Source organism: Tympanuchus pallidicinctus, unplaced genomic scaffold (genome assembly GCF_026119805.1).
Source record: "Tympanuchus pallidicinctus isolate F22 unplaced genomic scaffold, pur_lepc_1.0 scaffold1, whole genome shotgun sequence".
NCBI lineage: Eukaryota > Metazoa > Chordata > Aves > Galliformes > Phasianidae > Tympanuchus > Tympanuchus pallidicinctus.
In genome coordinates, this window is record NW_026294618.1 from 107,283,920 (window position 1) to 107,301,405 (window position 17,486).

Below are 17,486 nucleotides of genomic sequence, written 5' to 3' on the forward strand. Positions count from 1 at the left end.
TGCCATCTCATTGAGCAGTGACTACCAGCACCCCTGCAGGACTGATCCCTGCACCTGAAAGACAGCAGTAAGGCTAAGCAGAGCATCTGATGGAGTTTGCCTCAGTAAAGGCTGCTTTTTTAGTCCTGTGCTGGGCTCCCCTTGGTGCCATGTTTTAGCCAGCTCTTTTTACCCTTCCCACTGGGTTACTGCAGCCTGGCTCCTCACAGTCCATCCTGATGTTCACATGCAGTGTTTGTACAGGGCACGCAGCATTGGGCTGATTGTAGAGACAGCTCTGCAGTTCTTGTTCTTGTTTTCCCCGTGGATCTGACAGAGCTGTTGCTGTTTGATATTAAAAACATAGCTTGGTGCTTGTCCATTTTCCCTTTTCTGTTACATGCAAGGGTTGACTTGAATATCTGCAGGGTTCATTTTGTGAGGAGGGATGTGCTGGAATATAAACACCTGCGCCTGGAAAAAAATTCCTTCTGAGCCTGCATGGCTTCTAGAGAACTTCAGCTCTAAATGGCTTTGGATCAAGAGGTTTATCTGGCATCTGTCCATGTATAGTAAGGAGTCAGAGGGACTGCATTTTTTGTCAGTCACATGAATTATTGATTTGCTGCACTTTGGTGCGTGCCTCCCAAAGACTGTGCAGGACAGACTGTAAATCTAAGAATGAAAAGAAAATATAACTGATAAAAAATGGGTGGAACTTTGCAGTGTGAAATAAATAAAATGATGTTTTAGTTTCTGAATATTGGATTGGAAATGTGTCCACAGTAGAAGAGGGAGCAGAAGGTCACGGTAAGCACAGGCACAGTCAGGCTTTAGAAGGAGAAGAAGGAAGATTGGATAGGTTTTTAAAACCACCTCCGTGAGCTTATTCTGTCCTGCCAGAACAGTCAGAAGTGGCAAAAAGAAGATGTTGAACATCACCATTTTCCAGCACAGCTGATGAGTGTGGCTGGAATTAGAGGTTTTCTTTAATTTTGGTTTCTCATGCTTTACACCAGGAATTTAAACAGCTAGTGACTCTCACAACTGCTTGTCAGCCCTTTGTCTATATGTATTATTTTTACAGAGGAGTAAAGCTTCTTGTTTCCATGTGTTCTGCTTGCTGCAATCCAGGACCTTTCACTTCCAACCTGGCACCTGTATCTCTTGCCACCACCGTTTTGTCTCCCACTCAGAGCTCATTGTGAACTTCCCTTGCTTTATCTTCTGCTCCCTCTTCTGCTGCAGACATATTTGCAATGCAGTCTCCCTACCTTCCCATTACTTAAATTTCCCCCCCACACCAAATCAGGACACTTCAGCGCATCCCATCTCACCAATCCTGGTTTGTATTCCCTCCCTGTCTACGAGGATCACAGTTTGGGAATATCTGGCCCGCAGGACCTGCTAGCTGTCAGTGTACTCAGGCGTGGCAGGACAGAACAGCAGTGTCGCTGCTTTTGTGGTTCCTGAGGTGAGTGATGTGGCCTCTGTGGTGAGGCCACATGTGAGGTTGCATCCAGTGGCTTGTGGAGGCAGCTGGCCAGCTGTGGCCGTGCCTTTGGGAGGATGTGAGCCCTCAGCACTGGGGCTGATGTTGCCACTTCACCCACCTGTGGTGAGCTGAGTGCTGGGAGTCCCTGCCGCGCCTGCGTTCCGTGCCTCTCAGCCCTGCAACTGCATAGCCGTGGGATTTGAGTTTGGAGACCAGAGCTGGCATAGGATGAGTTGCTTATTGCCATTGCCCAGGTTGAGTCATCTGGAAGAGGTGCCAATTGTAGCAACACGGTGTTTGCACTGGATCTGTTTTGCTTTGTGGTAATTGTCAGCGACTGTTTCTGCAAAGCACCAAATTAACTGTGCAGAACCACGCACGTGGGAAGCAGAGACTGCCCCGGCCCCTGCTGGCAGCTGTCCTGCCCGAGGCTGGCTGACTCTGTAGATGGCCTGCAAGCATTGCGATTCATTTCACTTTTTGGCTTAGCTGTGTTTTCCTATCCTGTTTCCTGTAGCCATCCGTTTGATTTTTCACTCAACTTAAAAAACAGAACAAAACAAAAAAACTCCACTTTTATTTCATTTATTAAAATACAGTAATGATACATTTCTACCATAATCATATTTCTCCATAGTCGTGTTAACTCTCCTTTTCTTTATGGGCTTTGGGATTAATGGCTGTGGTATGAGTTATATTTGTTTGGGATTTAATATGGCTGTGATGCCAATGAGAATGGGAGGTTCCAGTTCACGTAGACACAGGATGAGCAGCTAAAATGATCTTTGTTATGAAAAGCTTCCAATTTAAAGAAAAGCTAGTGGCAAAATTGTAATGCAACAGTGCTAATTAAAAATAATAGAACAACATTTCATTTATTGCTCATTAGCCTCCCGGATTCTTACCAAAGGCCTGAGAAAGTTAGCTGAATAAGGGCCATAGAGGAAAAGTCCCGTTTTCAATGGTTTGAAGATGAGTTTCTCAGAAGTAGTGTGGCATCGAGAGCTCAGTGTGGTATCATTTATGTTCTATTTTGAAATAGATATCTGAATTTATATTAGGGCTCAGCTGCCAAATCCAGTATACAAAGATGCATGGTATATTTCCTTCTCAGGGTGAATTGCTTCAGTTACTTTATTCTGAGTTATTGTTCAACCCTATGGCTGCAAGTTGAGTATATGTTTGTAGTGCATATAAAACTTCTTGTGGCCTGACTCTGATTTCACTGACATGGCTGTTAATTCACTAACTTCAGTGGAGTTAGTCCTGATTTATTTGGCAGAAGTGAGGACAGAATCGGGCCTTAAATCTTCAAATAAAAAAGCTAAACTATAAAAATACAGTGAAATAAAATACTGCCAACACATTCTCATTAGATAGCATTTCACATGAGACTAAAATAATAAGAGAAAATCCTGGTTAATAGAAGAAAAAGAAATCAAATATCTATTCAGAAAGGAGAAAGAATTATGAATTTGCAGTCTACAGAAAAATAAGAGAATTCAATGTAAGTATTGCTTTGAATATATACATCTGCAACAGTGACAACTTATCAAGCAGAATTGTTGTGTTTCTGCCTGGCAATCACATTTAAAATGAAGCCGGATTGACTTCTGAGCTGATGTTTGTCAAGAATTTGTTTAATCCCCAGTTCGGTAGCAAATTTACTTTTCAAGTAAGCTTATAGTTAATATTTATTTATTAGTGCTTTATTTGGGTGAAAATCTAATTATTCCATTGATCGTAGATCATCATAACTCATTTCAGATTAGTTATTTGAATATGTTTTTTACTGGGATCAAAACTATGTCAAATTTGAGGAAGTTAGCATCTCTGGTGCTGAGCTGAGAAGGGAGCAGAGAGAAAGAACAAGCTGACCAGGCAACTAGTCACATGTTGACATTTTCATGTGGATCTATGAAAAACACATGTAGAAGTCTTTTAGCAGTAACACTTGCAGTGACCTGGGAGATAAAGTGATGTGGGAATTTACCATCTCCCTGTCAAACATTTCCCCTTCTACTTCTGGTGATGTGCGGCTCAGTTACGTGGGCCTGTTTTCCTTTCCAGCTGTCTGCTGTGGCTTTAGGAATGCGTGAAGGTCTTCCCTTTGCCCATCTCTTGTCCGTGCTGGCTTTGCTGTAGTGCCAGTCTGGGAAAGGCTGAAAGATCCAAGTGTGAGCAGCAGGTAGCTGAGCACAGCAAGCTACGTTCACCAGGGAGCGTTTAGTCAGAAGACCACTAATCTTAGGTTAGCTCCTGAAATCTCACTGACTTAGCATTGTTTACAGATTGGTATCAATTAGTTCCTCATGTGGAAAAAAGTGTCCTGTTGTAATTCTGACTTTTTTTTCACTGAAGGCCACTTTACGTCGCCTGTGTTACACGAGCAGGGGCCAGAGAAGCGTTGTGTGAAGACTAGAGGATCTGCTGTGGGAAGCTGGTTTATATGGTTATAATCTGGAATTGCCATAATGGAAAAAGGAGTTGTGAACACATGTGTATGAATGGAATTGTTCCACGGTTAACAGGAGATTTATGGCAGAAGAAATCACTACAGAACAGCAAGTGGTAGAGATTGTGTTTTTATTTTAATACGAGAGCCAAGTCTTGCATTAGGACACTGTTGAATTTAGTGTAGAAAATAAACGACCCCCGAGGGACAGCGTAGTGTTGTGTCAGATTGAAGAGCCTTTAATAACCCATAGTCTAATAGCAGTTAAGATAGAGAACACATAAGAAGTTATCTTCTGCTTTTACAATAATGTGAGCACGGTAACAAGAAACAGTTATGATGTGTTGGCATCGTAGCTTTTAGCAGATGACTTTTTAAATTAAAAGATAAGTTTGCAGAGTGACTTTCTGGAATTTAATGAAGGCCCATAAAATATGACATCTGTTTACAACAGGATTAGCAGCACCGTGCTCAACTTCCACTCTGTACTCCAGACAAGATGCATCAAACAAATCTGAAATCTTCTTCCATTCGTGCTAAGTTCAAACTCATTTTGGAAAAGCATAAATTGAACTTCTGCATCTGTCTTTAATCTTGATTAACAGGTTTTGCAGGTTCCACGTTGTCTTGTCTTGGCAAACTATAGGCTATAAATGTGCACAAATACATAGAGCAACAATTCCTGCTTGTTCAGTTTTCTTGAACTTAGTTTTCTTTGGCTAGCAATAAGCAACAGCAAGTGGGTTATGCTGCAATTTCCCCTCGGAAAAGTCAATCTATTGATTACCTTCAGTTACCTGTTTTTCTGCATGGGAGATACCTGGGGACAGGTTTAGTTTTGGACTGAATTTTATCTACTGTATTTACATTCTGTAGTTAGTAGATCCGTTTGGGTTGTGCAGGATGAGAGTAAATTCTTCCTGAAATAATTTCCTTTGTGGAAACAGTAGTGGGAAATTTACACAGGACTTGATAAGCAGCAAGTAGTGTGTTAGCCTGAGCCGCGGCTCTCCTCTACACGAGCTGTTGATGGCACTTGCAGACCACTTGGGTGTGCAAATGTACACTAGATGGCAGTTTTGCCATATCTTCCGAGCACCAGTAGCTCTGTAGGAGAACAGGAAAGGCCATCAGTGTTTAGTCTGCGCTCACAGGGTCCCTGCATGACCAATGTGGACCCCATGGACTTCCTGCAACATGTGTTAGCAATTTAGCAGCAGACATTTATTTCTTTGTTTTACTGCTTGGCTCTTTGAGAAAGTGTTGGTACTCGGTTATGGGCTGTCTGGATCATGTCAGAGGCCATGGGGATCAAGTCCATGTGACAGGCCAGACTGAGGAAGGATGAAGTTGGAGGAGGTGAGGAAAGTGACCCTTACTTCAGCAGTAACAAGTCACTGCCTGTCTGTGGACTGTGGCCAAAAGCCTGGGTGTTTTAGGTCTAATGCAGCTGAACAAACAAAACACTTTGCCCATTTGGCTTTTTCATATTTCATCTACAGTACTTCGCTCAAAGTCTTCTCTATTTCTAAGAAGAGGTTCTTATTCTTTATCTTTTTTCTCCTTCACCTTTTTTTTCTCCCCCCCCCCCCCACATTCTGTTTTAGCCCCATCCAGACGAGGTGACCTTGAAATCCTTGGCTACTGCATGCTGCAATGGTTATGTGGGAAACTGCCGTGGGAGCACAACCTGAAGGACCCCGTCGCTGTCCAGGCTGCAAAGACAAAGTAAAAACAAAACAATACGCACATACACACGTCAACATCCTTATCACTTAGCAAGTCAGTCTGCAAGGACAGCCACACATCCTGTAGGGAATCACCTTACAAGAAAGCAAGACCGATTTTCCTTAATAGAGAGATGCTAGAAGCAGTTAATGACGTGAACTTTCCCTAATTGTTATGGATGTGTGACTGTGGAGATGCCATAAACTCAGCTGCACAGTCTGGTCGTTTTGTCTGCTATGTATTTTTTCAGTACTCCTTCCAAAGCAAACACTTGTGCACGAGCACATGCCTTAGTGCACGTGTAGAAGGATGTTAAAGATTTCCACTATGGTTCGTGGGGGCTTTGTAGAGACGATGGTACAAAAGTCTCTTGGAAGTTGTCTTTCACATTTGCATTCCAGGTATTTAACTTTCCATTTGATACCTATTTTTTTAGCTGTTTGATGTAGGTTTTTAAATTTATACAAGCCTACTGCTGGTACGTTTAAATAGCAGCATACTAAGTAACTTGTGTAAAAATCTTTTCTTTTTCCCGGCATGACTCATTAGAGCTTACTAAAGCAACAGAGTGCATTAGTGTTTTCTTTCACTGTTTTCACAGTTGGGACTTTAGAGAGTTAATTGCATGTGGTACAGCGTTGCCTGCAGAAGGCTGTACAGAAGAGCATTTATCCATAAATGTAACATCACAATTGGAGGAGGCAGCAAACTTTTAAGTAGGGCAAGTCACAACAGAGGTACACAATGGGGATAGCTGATCCGCAGAAATCAATCTGCAAATTCAGTGTGGCATCGGCTCTCAGCAGAGAAAAAGGTTAGCCTGCAGACTGTGGATAATACAGATTGCATCTGTAAATGTTGACATCGTATGTTATGTTTAATATTTCTCCTTTAGAACCTCTGATCATTACACAACCCCCTGCAAGGTAACGCTTACACAATTCAATGTTAAATCAATTTAATCAATCAAGTTGCTTCGCTAATTCTTCCCTTGCGATTAACCCTTAATTCTTCCCTTGCAACTGCTAGGATTTTCAGGATGCCAAGCAAACAGATGCTTAGGAGGAAACGCACAGAAAATGATAGATTAGATTAGCAGCGATATCCTCCCAGCCTAATTAATTAAGCACCTTGCTATCAAGTAATGTTCCCCTTTAACGTACCTTGTTTTTCAGTGCCTGAACTATTTTCAAAGGCCAGAAACAGTCATCAGCATACGTGTGTGCACTCAGTAGCATATCTGTCACTGAGTACATTAGCAGCCCAGGCAGATCGCTTCTGGGCGCTCCAGTCTCTTGCTGTGAGGAAAAAGGGCCAGGCCTGCAAGGTGGGATGCAGCTGAGAAGCAGGAGTCAGAGCAGGACTCAGTTCTGTTGTTCGTGGATGGTATCAGCCTTCCCTTCCAGGTTCTTAAGCCTCTTCTACCAGAGACGCTGGGTCAGTGAGGTCACTGTGCCAAACCTGTGGGCTTCGCTAAGGGCTGCTGGTATACTTGAGCTCAGAAATCTTCGTGCTATAATTGGAGTGGGGTCCCTGTCTGAATCGGAATTTAAGTTAAACTGAAGGAAAATAAACACATTTAAATGTTTCGTTCCTCCAAAACAGTCGTACCTTTTGATATTAGAGAACAGCTCCTGGTGAGACCAAGGGTCCATCTGGCCTTGTATCCTGTTTTGGAGGACGGTCAGGAGAAAGAAGTATTAAGAAGAATAAAAAAGGGATTAAAATACTCTTTTATTTACTGCATTATTTTTTGAACATTACAGATTACCTGTATTTATTAACTAGGGAAATGAGGTGACTGTAGCATGGAGATGTGCATTGCAAGTAGCTATATGTTAAATAGCCCTCCTCCACTTTCTGTTACAGAATGCAAAGCCCACATAGATAGCTTTGCAGGGATAGATAGTTTCACAAGCCTGAACTTCAAGGTATCCCTATTACCACAAAGCTGAGGGCTTACAGCAAGGCACACTTGGTCATCACATTTCTCCTGCTGGCAGAACTTGCCTGAAGCTAGGGTCTCAGTGAAGCTGCTGCATACCAAACTGATTCTAAGTGACTGGGTAACTAGATTGTGGCACTGGAGGATATTTTCTAAGCACCCCAATTCTACCCATTTGAGAACATATCTCGTTCCTGGTCGGTGGACCTTTGTGACTCCTTTAAACAAAACAAAGGATCCTTCGACAGCGTTAACAACACAGCTAAAGTAACAGGTCTCACTCAGGAAAGGGAGCTGGTGCATCTGCAGGCTCCTGCAAGTGCCAAGCAATGGGGTTTCCTGCCTGCTCAGAGATGAGAGCTGGTGATGCATCACCCCATTCTAAGGTATGATTTGTTCTGAACTCTGGTTCTCTTGCTTACTTCTGGTGTTGGATAGACAGAAAGTACATCTGTGCCCTTGCCCTTTTTTTATTTTTTACCTGCACAGGACTCAGTGCTGCTCCACCTCCTCCCTGTCATCTCTGCCACGCCTGCTTGTAATTTTGACAGCCATCACGCAGCTGTCTGTGAGCTGTATGGCAGAAAGAACCGGATGTTAAAGGCAAATAAGGGCTGCAAATTTTCCAAACACAAATATTAATCACTAAGCTGAAATCAGAACGAGTTCAAAGGATTTTTTTTCTCTTTCTAGAAAGCTTAAAATACATGCAAAGAAAAACTTAGAAGTACAGTCTTAGCTGTAAACCTGGTCCTGCTGAAATCAGCAGCCTCCAAAGAGTTAAAAATACAGCTGGAAAGTGGAGATCTTGTTTTAAAAGCAGTGCTGTGAATCATAAGCTATCCTGGAGGTCCACTTCCTTTGGAATTGAGACTTGCTGTCTACCTAAAATCCCAAATGAAGAATCACCTGCTCCAAAACTGCATTAAATTGTTGTGCTCTCATGTTGTTTCAGACTTATGGATGAGCTCCCACATTCGGTGATGGAATGGAATTCTTCTGGAAGCAGCTGTAGTAAGTGTGCTCACAGTGTGTACCACGTAGCTCTGTTACAGAAACGATGTCTTACTTTATCTGGGGAAGCAGGAGAAAAAGAAAAATGATACAAATGTAGGCAACTCTTCAATTTAAAATATTCAGGTTAATTGCCAAACGTTGACACCTTCAGGCAGATGAGGCCTGAGTCCATGCAGTTACCAGTCTTAGGACAAACCAAGAATATCCGAGTCAGTGCCACCTGAACTTTCCCGACATGCCTCACAACTGCATCCCGTCTAGAAATCAGACCTGGCTCTCATTCCTCCCTTCCTTTTTTGTCCCCATGCTTCTCTGATATCCCGTCCACATCCTCGTTGTCTCCCCTAAACTTCCCTCGCTGTTCTGTCTCCCTCTGTACTTGCTGAGTTACGTTCTGAGAAGATGGCTGCGACTTCTTTGCTGCACGTGGAATGGATCAGGGGGGAGGTTTCCATTGGCAGCAGCTTTTTATAAGGTTTGGCTCTTTCTCCTGCCAGATGTAGGAGCACAGGTTTGGTGGTGGTAATGTGCAGTAAAAGCTGAGGGACAGGGGATTAATAAAGAAATCTCTACAGTGCTCAGAGATACGCTCTGTATTAAATAGGGTATTAAGATAGCAAATAGTACAAAATATATGTAATTCAGGAATGGATGCATTCAGGGCAGTTTCCCTTTATCCTATTTGTGTAAAATTTGGCACTGGTGGAACCTCTCTGAATGCGTATCTGTCCAGCATAATAATTCACCCTGCAATATCTGTGTTTAGCTGATAACAGGGTAGTTACATAATACTCATTGTGAGATTATATGTCAGACTCATTAATTTAGGGTGTAATTTAATTTAACTAATATTTCTGACTTCAGTGGAATTGGATCATGCCCTTCATGTACAAGCTTAAGCTTAAAGCATTTTTATCTTGAAGGCTTGTTTACTGCAAGGGCAGAAACTAATTTCTGGATGCTGTTGGATGCTGGTCACTCTGCAGTGCACAGCTCCTGATGCTTCATGGTACTCGGCGATTAGGAATACCTAGTGCTTTTATTGCAGGAGCTTCTCATGCTGCTTTTGTGCCTTGTGCCATGAGCAAGCACTAAGTGGGCAATGCAGGCGTGGAGGGCTACAGTTTGAACCCCCGCGAGCAGTAGAACAAAGATCTGAATCTCATCTGTGATGCACGGTACAGTGGAGCAAGGGATTTCACCATAGGCAATCCAGGCTGTTCAGGAAGGAGTGACTATCTTAGGAATAGGATAACTGCCACAAGAGGTTTATAGCTCAGCATTTGGGGTTTGAAAAGCAGATGAAGGCACAGTTCATCCTGTCATCTCCCTCCTTCGCTGAAATACAGAGGTAGCGCAGGGAAAACGTCGCACTTCCTACGAAAGGCAGCTTCTGTTTTTATTTATTCCTTTATTTTCGTAATATCCGCATCTGAATGATTGGGATGCAGGACATGTTACATAAAGTGCATTCACAGTCTACGTACAGATTCAGTAAGTTTTTGCTTCTGGGATTTCACTGGCTGCTGATGTCTGGTGTGGCACTTCAGTTTTAGGATGCACTTGGGCTGCCAACTGAAAGAAGAGTTCCATCCACCCCTGTCTGTTTGCCCTAACAGCATTATTTTTGCCCGTTCACTGGTTTTCTTGTTTTTAGAACCACTTGAAAGTGACTGCAAAATAATGCTGCTGTTAGACTGTATTATGTGTAATCCCAAAGTCAACGTTTGTCAAAGTATTAGGAAACAAAATTTTGTCATTCGCCTCAGCATTCTAAGGATATCTCTATAGATGAAAATAGAACTGTTGAGAGTAGTTAATATTTAAAGTCATATTATGGTCCTTCAAATATAAAATACTTCTGTTCTATGGAGAAGTATCCAAGGTTTGTCAGTAGAGTTGATTAATTATTGTACTTGGCTAACTGACAGTACCACAAATTACTGCATCTGCAGAACAAGACGCAGTGCTTACGGGTGAGCTTGTTTATCCAAGTCTATCTTTTCCTTCCTCATCTCCAAAAGACAAGATACTGGCAGCTCTGTTTTGAGCGTTGTCTTCAGCTGAAATTTTGTCATCTTGTTTGGCACTATTGGGTTGGCACCCACTTTGGAATTAAACGCTTTCTGAAGATCTAGGGCTACACCAAGTGAAATTTGCATTTGAAATACATTCCACAGGTGAACTATCCAAGTTTTTGGTGTGTGTTTATGGCTTAGCTTACGATGAAAAGCCAAAGTACCAAGAGCTTAAGAAAATCTTGCTGGATGGACTGAAGATGAGCGGAATTCCCTATGATGGCCCTCTGGAATTTTCCACTGCAGGATGCACACAAAATCACTGTGCTGCTAAAGCATCAAAAGTAAGTAAGAGTTTGGGAATTCTTTCTGAAATCTCCTGCTTAATTGTTGCCTTTTGTTTTGTAAAAGAGGAAGTAGTTTAAGATGGCAAAATGGGACTGACACAGCAGTTCTTTTAGCCTTAAATACACCGTGTTTGTTAATTCCTGTTTCCCCTGGCTTTGCTAAAAAGTGGGATGTCAACCCTGAAAGAGGAAGAACTGTCATGAGTCCTTTTGACCTACAGCCTCTCACTTCAAAGCAGTAGGTCTGCAGAGAACGATTTACTTTCAGGGTAATGGGGAAGTCGAGGACTTTGTTCACCAACATCTTGAAGACAAGCCTGGATGCCAGGTTTTTCCTTCTTTCCAGATTAAAAGCATAGCTGCCTTTATCAGTGAAAGCATTTAATTCATTTTCTTGCTTTCCAACCGCTCTTTGTCATTTGCCTTTATACTCCTGCAGCCACTAATGTGGAGGAGGTATGATTCTGGGATTTAACTGTTATTGGTATGCAGTGATGCACTGACACGGAGTTGAGAAACTGACAGCTAATAGTGTTACGTTTGCCTTTTGTACTGGTAAGTCTGAAACGATACGGTTAATAAAACCTTGTTTTAATAAGTGGAAATTGAGGTAATTAGCGGTCTTACTGGACGGGCTGTGAAATGTCACTCCCAGCATACCTCTGCCTTGAAACTACCCGTATGCAGAAGCCCTGTTTCTGCCTGTGATGTGTGTGCAATAAGGCAGGGTCAAGGTACCATTCATTTTTAATATTTCTGGTGAACTTTGGACCAGCACAAGCGTACGTGAGCCAAGAATGCAGGATGCAAACTAATGTGACTGATAGGCTGCTAGATGAATGGTGATTCAAGTATCAGTGCACAGATGGTTCTGATTTGCTGAGTTTTGTAGCTGCTGCAACTGAAGACATAAAATATCCTTCTAGTCATAAATTAGCTCTTTGGAAGCAAAACCTTGGCACCAGAGCTTTACAACCTTCAATTAGTTGGGAAAGAAGTATTTGAATGACTGTGGTATTGACATCTGTAGGCCTGCATAGTAATCATTCCTAATAGAAGAGAATATCTGTTTGAGGGGGTTTTGCATGGCTAATTAACCACCAGTGAGAATATGTAATTTTTTCATGATCTCCTGATTGTCACCTTTCTCTCATGATACAATTACATTTTATTGTAGCTAGTGCCTCACAAACCAATTGTCAGCACTATTTACGTGTTACGGAAGGCAGGACGAAAGTTCATGTTTAATAAAAAGGCACTGAGTTTTGATCCTGGTAATTACAGATACTTATTTTAGCAGTTTTATTGACTTTTCTGGTTTTAGCACTTTTAACAAAACCAAAAGCTGTGTCAGTGACAGAGTTTTCCTTGCTGACTGTGACTGCGTTGTCCTCACTAACTCGAGTCCACTTTTCTCCTCCAGTCTGTAGCATTCTCTGAACTTCACAGCTACCTGGCAGCTCGCTTAACTAATCTCCAGCTGATCGGGTTGGGTCTCTGGCTCTCACATCTTACATTTCTTAGAGCAGGACACCAAACAGCTGATCTGTGTCTCGTTGCCTGGCCTAAGACTTGCGCAGTGCGGTGTCAGAAAAGGTAAAAATTCTGGACTGTGGAAGTCACTGCAGCACCTGCTGTTTGCGAATGCTTCAGGGCCACGTGATTACGAGTGGAGAGGGCAGGCAACGGAACCTTCCCTGGTTTTACTGCTGTTCTTAGACATTGCAGTGTTCAGGCTGAGGGCCCGCTGCACGTTGGTGCTGGAGCCCCGGCAGCACGGTGGCAGGCAGGCACTCACTTCCCCTTTGCAGCTCCTCATGCTCACTCTGACTCCCTTCATTCACACCTCTGCGTTCTCTTCCTACCTTCCCTTTTTTCTCCATCTACTTCTCCCATTAAACACGCAGTCTAAAGATAGAGGGAGCCTCTGCAAACAGGTCTGATTCCTCACTTCTGAGAAGCGGAAACTGAATCCAGCTGCTCTGTCTGCATCTACCTGCAGTTGTTTTGTACAGGAAAGAGGTGAACTTGGGTTAATTCCCATCTGAAGGCCAGTAAACACCCAGCGCTGCCACCGAGGAGGTCTTGTAACAAGAGCTGCCCTCGAAGACGATGTGAAAAGGAATTCCTGTAGAATTTGAATTTTAAGGTTCAGCTCCCTGTATTGCGCATTAATTCAGTCTTGAGATGACACTAAAAGTGTAACAGTGGTTACACCCACGTTCTTTGTTTCAGTTGCACATTGAACAGATGATATAACATTAATTAGGTTAATTCTCAAATTTGTTTACAACAGTTTTTGGCACTGGATAAATATTCTCAGCTTTCTCACCTCCACTGAAAATGCTAGAATTAGGGCCAAATGAAGTATGTAAGGCCAGCTGACTACTTGCTAGATGTTGTAAGCTTCGTGTTGGAAAATGATTTCATTAATACCAACTTGTCATGTCATTGGTACAGAATATTGTAATTTTCAGGCATGCAACAACTATTTCCCTGAGTGCTGTAAGTCTTGTATTGAACGTGATTTGGGTTGAAGTACGTGTGCCTTGTGAAGGCAGCAGACGTAGCTGTCAGCAGGATTAGCAGCTCCTGCATGATGCACTGTGGTGCTGTGATGCAGAGAAAACAGCTTGGACCTCCAAACTGAGAGAAGTGTCAGGGTGGCACTGAGCCTTGCTTATATAATGAGGTTTCTCAAGGCTATTGACAGCATTATGTCCTGAGGTAGAGTGCTTGAAACTGGCTTCACTTATTCAGGACAAACCTTTATGTTTCTAAGCCATGATTTTCTCAGATCTGTAGATCTGTTCTTTAAAGGTGTTCTGGATTAAACTATAGGAAGTGCTTACTGGCACTTCCAACAGTGTTTAGCTTGTGCAATTCCTATCTCCTACATGTATTTAGTTTGCAGCATGCAAAAGCATATTACTGCTTTTCTAGCTTCTATATTGAGACACAGCTGCTGCACATAGGACCATATGCAAACATTGCAGTTACAGAGTTATTAGGGTGCCAGAAGTACCAAAGGCATGTGGCATACAGCCTGTGTTTTGGCTACGTTTGTCTTCCAAGTTAAAAAAGCCAAAAACAGACATCATTTGATACGTAGTGCTTAGATTAGCACTAGGAAAAACTTGTATTAACTCAGTGCAGCTATTCACCACATCATCCCAACGACATTCCTCTAAAAGACTTCACTTTTTAAATTCCATTACCTGAGTTGGAAGGGTTCCTGTCTTTCAGTTGTCCATCTCACTCACTGCACCCGTATGAAATGCTCTCAGCTCTGCTTAATGATACAGACAGTGACTTAGTGGCCTTATTCCCAATAAAGGTGATGAATGAATGTCTTGAAAGGTGTAACTCAGGTATAGTTTGTAGCATGCTTCCCAAATACAGCATAGCTCTAACTTTATACTGCCTGAAAATGGTGTTTATTGGTAATTAAACTGCTGAAAAGAATTATTTGGAAGGACTAAAGCTTACTCTCATTCTTGTTTTCTCAACACTGAAGCTAAATTTTTTTCTTTTTAAAGTACTGAGGCATTTTTTCCTATACAAAACTGCTGACTGTTCATCAACAGGCTCGCTTACCAAAGCCTATGCCAAAACCAGCTCAACAGAAGCAAGAAAAGATGGAAAGTGAGGAAAACATCTGTCAAAACAAGGCCAGGACGCGAGCAAGAGGCAGACTGCTCCAAGATGAAGAGAAGCCAAGTAACTTGCACCGGACGCTTCCCCAAACAGAGCCTCAGCAGGTGAGGATTTGGGCACTGCAGTAATGCATGGTGTCTCTTGGGAGGTCACTCTCTTAGCTTGCTGGTCACCTTTTGGGAAGGGCCAAGAGAAGAAGAGCGCTTGAAAAAAGTCAAGCACTGAGTCATGAGCACTGAGGCAGACGCTCATTGGCTGGCGTTATGGGATGCTTGCGGCTTTGTATGTTGTGCCCAGGTAAGAAGAGCAAAGTTGGCACGCTGCCTGTCTCAAACCTGGCAGGTACAGTTCTGGAATAGCACCTCTAATTGGGAAGCCTGCTGGTTTTTCTTCAGCATTCAGAATTACTGTACGTCAACAGGTTCACTTACCAAAGCCTTCAGCAAACCCAGTGAGACAGAGGCAGAAGGTGAAAGAGGATGCCTCTAAGTACCCAAGCAGGCCCCAGGCTCAGATAACGCACAGGAAATGCCATGCTGAAGAGAAGCCAATGACTCTGAACAGCACCATGCAGGAGACTGACCCACAGAAGGTGAGGATTTTGCTGTTAACTTAGAGCAGGCATGGCACGCAGGGAAAGAAGGATGAGCTTTGCAAAAAATGAGTGGCAGAAAAACTAACAGCAGTACAAAAACTCAAACCTAACACAGTCACTGGAAGCTTTGCGTATGGTTTCATACAGCTCCAAATTAACATTTGTTGCATATAGTTTGGTAGCAAAGCAGTGTCCCAGCGTGCTCCCAACAGATACAAGTGCTGAGAAAAAAAACAGTCATCTCCTTCTGTGGCCCTTATTGGTATTTTTTGGTAGAAGCTAACAGCACTCTTTATAGAGTTCTTAAATTCCAACTCCTTAATCTGAGGATTTGAGAAATTAACTAATTAATCTCACTTACTGGTAACTACTACATAAAAGGGTTGAATGAGTGTGTTGTGTCTTACTCTTCAACCATCCATTTCTACAGAAAGAAAAAAGCAGATTGAGGTTTTACTAACATTCCAACTTAGTAAATAACCTCTGTCCTTGAACAAATTCAGCCCTGTTTATCTCCTTCACATAGAAGAACAACATGAGGACACTTTTGAATAAGCACGAAAATGCAGCTTTATTATTAATCCAAAATTATTTGCTTCTGGCAGTCTGCTGATCACTGCCTGGAGACTCCAGCACAAGCTAGGAGACAGAAGCAGAAAAAGCACAGCGGCACCTGAGAGCATCAGGCAGGAAAGTGGTGAGCAGAACAGTGTTTGGAGACCTCTTGGCTGGTAGCAAAGTAGTCAGACTCTGGAGGGTCTCTGGATTTCTGACACAGTGAAACTTTTTTCTCTGAAGACATGGGGTGCGACTTCATAATCCTCAGATGGACCAGTTAAAAAATACTAGCAAATAAAAACAAGTAGTGCCCACCCAATCTCTGTTCCTCCTGTGTGTTTTGTATGAAGGCAGCAACTTTCACTTGTTAAAAAAGCAGCAGATATGGAAGGAGAGACGCTCAGTTTTCCATCATGGCATGGGGAGGGGGTAAAAGAAACCACTGGTATCCTCATAACATCCCCTGCTCACCTACACAACTGGACTGTGGATCTTCACATGGGAGACTTGCATTTCCCTCCTCTTTGAGGAAAGAAAGGAGAAGTACATTTTAAATAACTGGAACTGAGCACCAGTCTGATATTTGGATTGTGTGTTTGTTTTGATGTAACCACTCTAAAGAGAAGCCACTGTTGCCACTGGAATGGTTGTGTAGCTCTCACTGAACTTAGTGCACTGAAGTTAAAACGCATGTCAGATAACAACTTGAATATTCGAGGAACTGGAAACGGGGGAAAAAAGGCAGGATGGCCTTAGTTTTGTATTGCAGACTTCCTTTCAATTTCTTCCCTGTAATTGAGGAGGTTGGTGCAAAAAGCTGCGTTTCGTAGCAGTGAGGTTACGAAACTTCCGAAGGATGGTTCATGTACCAGGCTGGGGGAGGGGGAAAGCCGTGGCAATTCAGGAACCAGAGTGATGAGAGTCTGTCTGTCAAGGGTTCTCCAGAGAGCAATTCCAAACCCTTCAGTCAGGCAGCTGCCTGGAGCAGCTAACTGCAGGCACCCCGCTCCAACTGCAGCGCTCACAGAGCCGGCGTGCTGCTGCTGTTCATAGGCTGAGATGATGCAGTTAAAGGCCTGAGCACGGAGCTCGGAGGAGAAGTTCTGTCTCCATGGTTTATCTTCTAAGAGAAGTACGTTCAGAAAAACATCATATGGCTGGGACAGTGACAAAGGGAGAAGAAAGAAGTGGGTCTGCTTTGTGTGATACTGCTAGGAGCTGTTAGATACAAACAAAAAGGAGAAACAGTTCTGTGTCACAAGGGGAGCGCTGGAGTGAGAGGAGGACAAAAAGAGTAGGACGGTTGTGAGAGACAGGACATGTGGCAAACAGAGAGGGTGGAAGGCAGAAATAACACCTAGAAAAGAATATGGAAGTGATGAAATAGAGAATGAAAAGGAGCTACCTTTCTGTTGGACATCATAGTTACCTTTCTATCAGATGGGGCCCGGGGCCCAGCTTTTCTTTAAAGGTAAAAACAGACACGTCTGTCATTGTGAGGAATAAGGCAGCTGATAACAAAGACAGGATTTCTACTAAAACTACTTATTGTGAATGTATGTAAATTTTTCTAAGGGGTGATGAAAAATACAGTTTGCACGAACAAAAGCATAGTGTCTGGGGGAGTCAGAGCAGAGATGAAGAGTATGCTCCATTGCTGCTGGAGACCTAAAGAACCAGCTGCCCTGTCCA

The 17,486-nt window shown here is 42.9% G+C and overlaps 1 protein-coding gene across 6 annotated transcripts in view; it reads left to right on the forward strand.

Moving 5' to 3' along the window:
- Window positions 1-17,486, forward strand: part of VRK2 (VRK serine/threonine kinase 2) — a 44,900-nt gene that overhangs the window by 26,616 nt on the left and 798 nt on the right. For 4 of the 6 annotated variants that reach the window (XM_052700480.1, XM_052700907.1, XM_052700558.1 and 1 more), the window contains 5 exons: window positions 5,537-5,657; window positions 8,558-8,616; window positions 10,800-10,981; window positions 14,572-14,745; window positions 15,063-15,233. In XM_052700480.1, coding sequence (XP_052556440.1) covers window positions 5,537-5,657; window positions 8,558-8,616; window positions 10,800-10,981; window positions 14,572-14,745; window positions 15,063-15,233 — 707 coding nt within the window. Of the gene's footprint in view, window positions 1-5,536; window positions 5,658-8,557; window positions 8,617-10,799; window positions 10,982-14,571; window positions 14,746-15,062; window positions 15,234-15,841; window positions 16,114-17,486 lie in introns of those variants that run through there. The other 2 variants (XM_052700635.1, XM_052700723.1) reach the window with 2 other exon arrangements.